The sequence below is a fragment of the Crinia signifera genome, chromosome 7 (genome assembly GCF_055691185.1).
Source record: "Crinia signifera chromosome 7, ASM5569118v1, whole genome shotgun sequence".
Lineage (NCBI taxonomy): Eukaryota > Metazoa > Chordata > Amphibia > Anura > Myobatrachidae > Crinia > Crinia signifera.
Window position 1 is genome coordinate 187,418,370 of NC_139223.1, and position 9,681 is coordinate 187,428,050.

Below are 9,681 nucleotides of genomic sequence, written 5' to 3' on the forward strand. Positions count from 1 at the left end.
TGTACGTTTTAGAAATTCCTAAATCCATCAATGAAACATAGATACTAAACACAGGGGTAGATGTATGAGGAGAAGTGGTCCATGGCAACCAATCAGCTGCTCGGTATCACTTTATATTGTGCAAATTATAGATATTTCTTCAGTGCTGATTGGTTGCTATGGGACGCTTCTCCTCTGGCTCACTTCTGCAGCAGGGCCAACCAGAAGACAGTGCTTCTAAAGATAAGAGGCGCAGATTGGGAGTAGATGCAAGACAGTTGGCCAGAATGTCATTGCAATCCGCTTCGTAAAGTTAAATCGGGTGGTATATCATCTAGTGCAGGCCTTGCCAACCTGTGGCTCTCCAGATGTTGTCAAACTACAAATCCCATCATGCCTTGCCACAGTTTTGCTATAAGGGAGTGTTAAAACTGTGGCAAGGCGTATTCACATGGGGGGGGGGGGCGATGTTTGCGCTCTAATGTGCAGGGCTGCCGTGCAGAATCCTTCGGCGATTTGCATAGTCGCTGGGGCGTTCACACAGGGAAGGTGGGCAGGGAGCATTCGCATGGGGACGTCCTGCGTTTCCTGGGAACTTAAACAGTGGGTGCGCCCAGAACACTGGGCGTCCCCATGCAAACGCCAGCGGGCACCTGCCTTCCAGAGGGCCACCCTGTTCTCGGAGCAGGACGTCGCAAATATAGGTCAGTCAAGCGACCATCAAATGATTCCGCCCCTGTAGCCACCCTGCAAATGGATGTTATTCGCAGGTTATTGGTGGTTCGCGCTGCAGGCGGCGTTAAAGGTCTCGCTAAGCAGCGGATTTTCATTTTGCTACACAGTAAAACACTTTCACAGTATCGGCCCGGAAGCCAGGCACAGGCCCGGCCATATTTGAGGTCGCGGCGACTGCATGTGACATCACGCAGCCATGGCAGCGTTCCTCTCCACTAAACAGTCGGTCCGACGACTCTCAAACAGAGATCGCCTGTGATTTCAGGGCTTGCCGAATAACGATTTCCACACGTCACTGACAAGGTCTGAATGAGGCCCGTAGTGCATTATTAGCATTATTTAGGGGGTCATATAGTAAAACTGGGATCACTTGCGTGTTATCAGTGGACCAGCTAGTGATTTGCCGGTCTGATATTATCCTGGTGCTGGTTTTCAGTAGGCGTTTTGAAGCCAGCCCTGAGCCAGACTTTAGACAATGAAATGATCACACCGGAGCCGGGCCAGTGTCATGTTTTCTTGATCAGCGGTGACGGTGTCCTCTTACATTCACCTTGATTTCCTGCCAAAGGCAAAGTGAAATAAAGTGACTTGTGTTGTAATTTGTGCTTCGTCTCAAACCGGGTTACCCTAGTTTGCAGGTTCTTAAGTTACCCCGTCACTAACCTGGATCTTAAATAGAGGGAAACATTTTTTTTTTGAGCTTTTGGTAGGATAGAGAATTCAGAGAATAGATATTCGCCGGAAATAAAAGGGCAAATAATCAGATTATTACACAGAGGGGATTCAGTTATTGTTGTGCATTGTTGTATTCTTGTACGCATCGTACAACAATGCACAACAATATCTGAATCCCCTCTTTGTGTAATAATCTGATTATTTGCCCTTTTATCTCCGGCGAATATCTATTCTCTGAATTGGCAGCCGGCTAATTACCGTTAATAATTTATCCCTGTTCAGAGAACACGGTCTCTGCTGCCCATCAGTCTTGTTCTTTGCATCAGATTATGGCTGTCCTTACAACCAATTACCAAACTATCTGTCCAGATCGCTGAGAAATGATGCACAAATCGGTCTGTGTGTACGCCCCAAAGCGATGGCGATGCGCGGTCCCGCACATCGCCATCGCCTGCTCATCTCTTTAGTACATGGGGACAAAATCTAGCTAGATCACCTGCATGTAGAGAACGAATACTGGTTAGAACAGATCGCTCAGCACACATCGCTACCTGTGTATGGGCGATCTAGCCACCGGGAAGCTCAAGGGGATTCGCCTAGCCTCCGTCGCTCAGCGTGTAGACCTGGCAGAAATCGCCACGTGTGTATGGCCCATAACATATTTCACGATTGTTTATTTTTTGTTTTGTTTTCTAGAAACCCCTGTTCTGTATTAAGTAGCGCACCTTTTTGTTCCATGTTCCCCATGAATTTTTCATGTTGCGGTCGTCTTTGTAAATGTGGAAAGTGTACCGTCGTTACGAAACAAATGCCTGTACATTGCGAACATTTTGTGAAATGTTTATTAGACTTATAGTAGAACATCTCTCTCAATGTACAACAGATATAAGCAGAACGGTCTCCCTCAAGTAGCATTGTTTATTTCTGCGGTTTTGACTTCTCTATTAGGACCATGCGGTAATCACTTTCCCCGGAGTTCAGTTTCAGCTCATTAAGCGCAGTGAAATAATTAGTTGCTCAAGTAATGTTCTTGTTGGGAATGTGTGCATTACATTAAAATGTCAGTTCCTGAAAACTGATATTCTCTGCATATCATCTGTGCGTTCTATTTCACGGAGATGTCTTTGATTGTCTGATTGTGCCACCGTGTAACGGTGAAGCTATATTGTTCGCCTTTTAATCCTGAGCTGTTATCAGGTAAAACATCCAAAAAAGCTGTTAACGAGATCAAGTTCTTTAAATAACTATTTTTTATTATCTCCTGCCGACACTGTTCCTGCCACATTCCGCAGATTTTCCCCACGGTTCTTTTGTTCTGGTTGCCAAAAAGGAAATGTTTTACCATGCAGGAGTTTGAGGTGACGAGCAAAGATTATGAGCGGTACAGAAAGGTTAGGCAGGGTACTGTCCTCATCGCACAATGTATATATTACATATATTATAGATAGGTACAACTGGTGTCATGGCTGAATGCCGATTTGATTTCCTGGTGTACTTTCTGGCCAAGTTATATGGTTGCTGGCTCTCGTTTTAACCCTTTCACTGTGGGGTTGGTTAACCTAATTTTTGCTGTACTAAAACCTGCTCTTGGGCAAGGGTATGTACCGATGTTCTGTTTTGACGCTAGAGCACTTGCCTAAAACTGTAAGTGGTGAGTTTACTACATTGAGAGTTTTTAGAAGTGAGGGGTTGCCTGTAGCAACCAACCAGATTCTAGCTGATATTCTCTAGAACAGGGATGGGGAACTTTCAGCCCTCCAGCTGTTGTTGAACTACACATCCCAGCATGCCCTTTGACAGTTTTCCCATTTTGGCCATGCTAAAACGGTTGCAGGGCATGCTGGGATGTGTAGTTTAACAGATGGAGGGCCGATGGTTCACTTTCCCTGCACTAGAAGATGCTATATAAATTGCAAGTAGTATCTGTTTGGCTGCTACGGGCAACATCTCTCACTTCTAAAAACTCACACTTTCGTAAATTTACCCCTAAGTGGTCTTCTGGTTTATACATCTTGTAGGACGTCTATATTAAAAAAAAAAAAAACACTGTTCTAAATAGGTTATACCAGTGGTTCCCAAACTGTGTGTGGGGCCCTTCCAGGGGTGCCCCAGAACCAAATCAAATTGTGGGTGCCCGATGGTCAGTATCCCGACTGCCGGTGGTCCGACAGGGGCTACTAGAGGGAGAATGGAACCTGTGGCGAGCGAAGAGTGCCTGCAAGGGGCTTCTTTGTGCTCATCCCTCTGTCGGAGCACCGGCAGTTGAGATTCCGACATCTGGGACCCTCCCTGTCGGACCGCCATACCACACCCCAAATTATTTATGGTCAACGTAATGGGCACAACCAATACTTATGGCTTCCAATCATAACCTATGTGGGCAAACAGAGGTGAAACCTGGGTACTTATGTAATATCTGGGCTCCCGTTTTTCTTATGAGACTGCGTCCCCTCGTGGGGCTCGCTGCGCTCGCCACGCTTCGGGCACGGTGGCTCGCTGCGCTCACCACACTATATAAAATCAACTCCATTTGTAGTTTGATAGTAGGGGTATGAAAAAATGGGGTGTATTTAACATGGGAGCCCAGATAATACATAAGTACCGAAATCTGTCATAGAAACTCAAATACATTTTTTTTTTCAGTAAGAATCTTTTGGCCTAGGGGTGCTGTGAAGAAAATGCTATTAGTCAAAAAAAGTTTGGGAACCACTGGGTTATACTGTACTTAGTGAGAAATGCTGTGTCTGGGCCCCAGCACATTTACTAGACTCTAGCTTCCGCACTCCTGTACTCGCAGTCAGATCTGGGCTCCTAGAGCTTTTACAAGCATAGACAATGGTACGAAATGCCGGAGTGTGCATTTTTGCATCCACTTATGCTTAAAAAAAATGGGATTATTAAATTATTTATTTTGCTGCGTGCGGATATTAAAGCAAAGTAAAAGTTCTTGCTCTAATTCAAAGATCACAGAGGCTTCTTCTACAGATTGTTTAGAGAGCAGATGATAAAACAGCGTGATCTTCTGTATTAGGAGATCCTGCTGATCTGAGATTAATTTGATTTATAACGCCACTGCAATAGACTTAATGATGATACTGCAGTGGTATTGGAGGGGGGGGGGGGGTGATGAAACCTCTGCATTGTTGAGATTGCATGGAAGTAATGCTGCTTCTGAGTGTTTACTACGACCACTCTCACGTATAGCACACAAATTCCCGCGCTTGGCAGAGAACATTTCTCATGTGGAATATTTACAAGCGACACATACAGACTTTAGTAAATTTACACTATGATAAATATTTATGAGCATCTGACGCACCTCGTTGGTTCGAGCAATCCATATTTTGCGTTCATTCCCAACAGGCTCGCAGCGTAATGACAAAGCTGTATAATATTGCCCCATGTTGGGCATATTTCAGTAAATAATCTGACAGCAGTTCATCTCTGATGATCGGACTAGAACAATGAGATGCATTGATTTATATTCGCTGGGAGGCTGGAGATGGAGAAGAGTGTAGGATGGCTCCGGGAATGGTGGTTCGGAGATTTATACATCATTATACGAGATTGCTGTGACCGTTACAAAGTCTTTGTCTGCGCAGTGTGAAGAATAGCTATATTAATATACATAAAAATACACACACACGCAGGCAGTGAGCACAACAAGAGAAACCCCAAGGTATATGAGGAACACCAAACATGTTGTCAATAACAAATAGTTCTTCCAAGTAGGTTTGGATAATGTGTTAACTAAGCAGGTATCACCCTGGTATGGTCAGAGCCATGTAGACCAAGTCTGAAGGCCTGGAGATTGTTGGGCCGTTGTTGGCTGGAGAGTCAGTGATCTACTGCACACTGTCTGTAATATTTTTCTAGTAGCGCTTCTCTCCTAGTGCTGATGAAGGTGGACGCTTGGTCACTGTAATCTATTATTGGAGGGGTAGCTGCGGTATTTATTCCCTGCCACTATTTTCAAAAGGAAATAGTGGCGGCCGCCTATTCAATGCTGTTTCCGACAGCGTCGAAGGCGGAACTTGACAAAACAGATCCGACTTCAAAACCAGTCAGATCTGTGTTGTTGAAAAGGGACATTGATTGTAAAATTCACAGACGGATCTCGACAATCCATGGTCGTTTTCGCCGACGCCCCCCACTTTTCAACAGTGGACAAGCAGAATATTGAATTCCCAATGTCTATGTACTGTCGAATGGGTGAAAACGGCTCGGGATTCCAACTGTTGGGACGTTCTGACAGTCTGAAACCCGCATTGAATAACCCATCTCTGGAGTACTACTCTACTGGTGTGCGATCTTCACATCTTCAGCCCTCTGGAAATTATATAACTGGATATCACTGCTTATTTTCCTGAAGTGTCGCACTTTATAGGGACCAGGGAAATACATAGGGGGAATTCAATCCACCATGATCGTTTTCCGCAGAATAATTATTTATTACCAGTTATATATATATAGCGCACACATATTCCGCAGCGCTTTACAGGTAATATTTGAACATTCACATCCGTCCCTGCCCCAATGGAGCTTACAATTTATGTCCCTACCTCATGTAAACGCACACACAGACATTCTAGGGTTAATTTTGTTAGGAGCCAATTAGTCTACCAGTATATTTTTGGATTTTCGGAGGAAACCCACGTAAGCACTGGGAGAATATACAAACTCCACACAGTTAGGGCCATGGTGGGAATGGAACCCATGACCTCAGTGCTGTGAGGCAGTAATGTCCATGCTGCCCACCGTAACAATCTAATTAGCCCCAACTGCAGACCATTGACATCTCTTCTCTGGGAATTTTTTTTTTCAGGACCTCAGCAGGCTGTGGAAAAAAAAAATCCCCATTAAGTAACCTCTTTTCCCAAAGCCATCAGTGTTAACGCACAGATCTGTGAACATCACGGATTCTATATGTCGACATGCACACTTAACGGTCACAAGAAACGGGCTATAATCTCATTGGCCGAAGCTTAAAAGTGCCAAAAAGCTCACCCCCTTTTTGTCGTAATCCCTTGAGTTTTTAAACCGCAATGTAGCGGCTTCTGATGACTCTGCAGAATCCCGATTCCCTGGAGAACCTGTTGTCACATTAATTAGCCATTAAGACCATTGACTGGAAATCTTATGCTCTGTAAGTAGATGGTTGTAGGCAGTTTTAAATATGTAATCCTTGTTAATGAGGTCTTTTAAAAAAAAAGGAAATAACTAAATAATGCAGCTCTCTGCTTTACACATTTGTAATCCTGCCTAAAGCATTCAATTAATTGCTCGTGTTTCTGTGAGAACTTCTGGGTTTACATAAGAGCGCTTGTCCCTGTGTCACGTTTGGGGCCAGTAATCGGGGCACCTGCTAATATGTATCACTATATTACAGTTATTAGGGGATTAGGCATTCCATTCATTTTCAGAAATGTTCTACCAACTGTCAGTGGGCATTGTATGCTGTGATGAGCGCAGCGGAGGATGCTGCTTAAGCAGGTTCAAATCTTTACGAATGATCGGAAGCATGAGAGCAGGATCAATAATAGCGATGGGAGACTTTATGGCTTTAACAATTTATAGAATATACATATATTGTAAGACAACAATACCAAGCAATGTATATATTTATATACATAAAGGCATCTGCATTATTGATGTGTTTCTGCGTATTCCACATTATTTGTATGTGTTGTCTTTAAGCAGATCCAATTAGGCTGCACAATTGTCGGCTGCTGCCTTATACAGTTCTAACATGTGCTACCTCTACGGAGTGTAGGAGCTGTCAATCAAAAGCATTAGTGATCCTATAAGTGATCAACTCTTGGGGGGTGGGGTATATGGAAATGTCAGTAGTTGGCAGATTTTATTTTATGGCGTTAACTCAATGACCTTATAAGGATGTTGCATATATCCCCTTACTAGGCTTCATGTCCCAGCCGGATGCAACGTGTGAAAATGAGGAAATACTCTACGACACCAAACAGCACTGTTGGGTGTGGCCGTTGGGTTGACCGCTGAAGGTCGACAGGGCTTAGGTTGACACCTGAAATTGGTCGACGGGGTTGGGAGGTTGACACAAGCAAAAGGGGGACAGGAGTTTTCACGTTTTTTTTTTTTTGTACCGAATGTTGGCCTAGTCAACATGGACAGAGTCAAAGTGTACCACGTCCACCCGCATGGCTTGCTGCACTCTATTTTATTCTCCCACCACACTGTAGGGGACAGTGGGGCATGAAATACTGCCTGTTGCTTAAAAAAAAAAAATGTGGAAAACATGTCCACCTTTTGAATGTCGACCTAATACTTGTCAACCTTTGAACCCTCTCAAATTAAGGCATGTCGACTTATTTCAGGTGTCAGCCTAAGCCACCTCCAGTGGCCGTCCTAGTAACCGTATCCCGCTCTGATTCACGTGTCCGTTATACAAACATCCGGTTTCTGTTCAGGGTGCCTAGAGAGAAAGATCGAGACCTGTGTGCAGTCTCCATTGGAGCAATCTCTCCGGCAGAGCAAGAGACTCTGGTCACTTGGAGGCCCTAACGCTGTTCTAGGGGTAAATTTTACTGCAGCTTCTAAAATTGAAAAAGAGGTGATTTTACCCATAACAACCAACCAGATTCTGTCTATCATTTTCTAGGATGCAGAAATTATAGCCAGAATCTGATTGGCTGCGATAGGCAACATCACCTCTTTTCATTTTTAGAAGCTTTAGTAAACCTTTAGGAAACTTTGGTCCTCCCACCTGTTGTTGAACTACGCATCCCAGCATGCCCGGCTACCGTTTTGCAATTTGGCCATGCTAAAACTTTTACTGGGCATGCTGGAATGTGTAGTTCAACAACAGCTGGAGGGCCAAAGGTTCCCCATCCCTGCCCCTAGAGACTAGTGCACATGCTCAGGTCTCCTAAGAAAAATGGCACGGTGACCATTTTCCCAGTGATGTTCCTACTAGGCATGTCCGAATCTCCAGGAAAATGGCCACCCTGCTTGTTCCGTGGTTTCTTCAGTGCTGCTGCTGTCGATGTTGGGCTCTGGAGTTTTTAAGTTTTGTGGAAAAAAAAAACAATTATAAATACGCCAGCGTTTTGGTTTCAGTTGGCTTTAAGTTAGTTGCATGCATTGTTTTTATACCAATGGTGTTCGGGATCTGTCTTTAATACCTAAAATGTGTACCCTTTGCATTAGATTCAGACAGAACACGGAGGAGAAAAAAGACATCTACAAAAGAGAGAAGTAAAGACAAGACATCGAGAAAGGAGAAGAGTAAAGAAAAAGCACCCAAATCAGGTTCCAGGAAAGAAGAGCGGCATAAAGACAATCAGCGCAAAGACAGACATGAGGAGAGGGCATCGGGCAAATCGGACAGGAACTCAAAACACTCTAAAAGCTCCCGGAGATGATCCTCCCCCCCCCCCCCCCCAGTGCCTGCCTATTGTAACATACTTTTTATTAAAAAAAAAAAAAATAAACTCTTCGAGCTGAATGAATTGTATGAGTTGAAAACGAGCATTTAAAAAAAAAAAAAAAAGTAGTTTTTGTTCCCGTAGTCTACTTAGGTTTGTACACTGAGAGAGACCATTTTACAGCATATTGACCTTCGTCAGAATTGTGTCCTGTTCTATTTGGACAACATTAATGGACAGTAATGACAAATAAATGCTGTATTTTAGCAGCTATGACCTTAAATACGTGAATGTTTCTAAACCTATCTTTTCATGTCTATTAAACCCCGTTCTTTTATAATAATTGTTTTGGTTTGGTCTTTTTGTCTCTCAGCATACTTCGCTTTAGAACCCAAATACCCATCATATTGTGAGAACCCAGCTGATGCTACTGAATCGTTTTTGTTCCAATATATAATAAAAAAAAGGTGAACAGGTTGTGGATATTAAATCAGACCTTGACAAATAGATTCATTGCAGACTTGTACGCATAGGAAACTACACTCCCTACAGATAAGGGAAGTATTTCTCTTCCATATATATTTCTACTTTTTAAATCTATCTATGCCCTTACAAAGAGCTCCTAAAATCTGAGTTTCCATTTTTATATATTGTATCCCTATTGGGGGTCCACTCAGGAGGGCGAACTTCAAACCATTCCAGCTCCACGTTAACCTTTCCACCCATTTGTTTTGAGTTGTACACATTTTGAATGCATCTACACTTAAGACTGAAGAGGTGGAACAGGGCAGGTGGCAAATTTCAGTGACAGTGTGAAGCTGGAACTGCAGATTATGCAGAGTTGGGTGTAAAACCTCATGCACATTAAGTGATATTTTAATTGATATCTGTT

General features: G+C 43.5%; 1 protein-coding gene across 1 annotated transcript in view; it reads left to right on the forward strand.

The window, feature by feature from the left end:
• CWC22 (CWC22 spliceosome associated protein) overlaps positions 1 to 9,132 on the forward strand; it is a 72,245-nt gene extending 63,113 nt beyond the window's left edge. The window contains exon 19 of the mRNA XM_083154696.1: positions 8,572 to 9,132. Within this exon, the coding sequence (XP_083010822.1) occupies positions 8,572 to 8,786 (215 nt within the window). The 3' untranslated portion in view covers positions 8,787 to 9,132. The remainder of the gene's footprint in view (positions 1 to 8,571) is intronic.
• Positions 9,133 to 9,681: the final 549 nt, after the last annotated feature.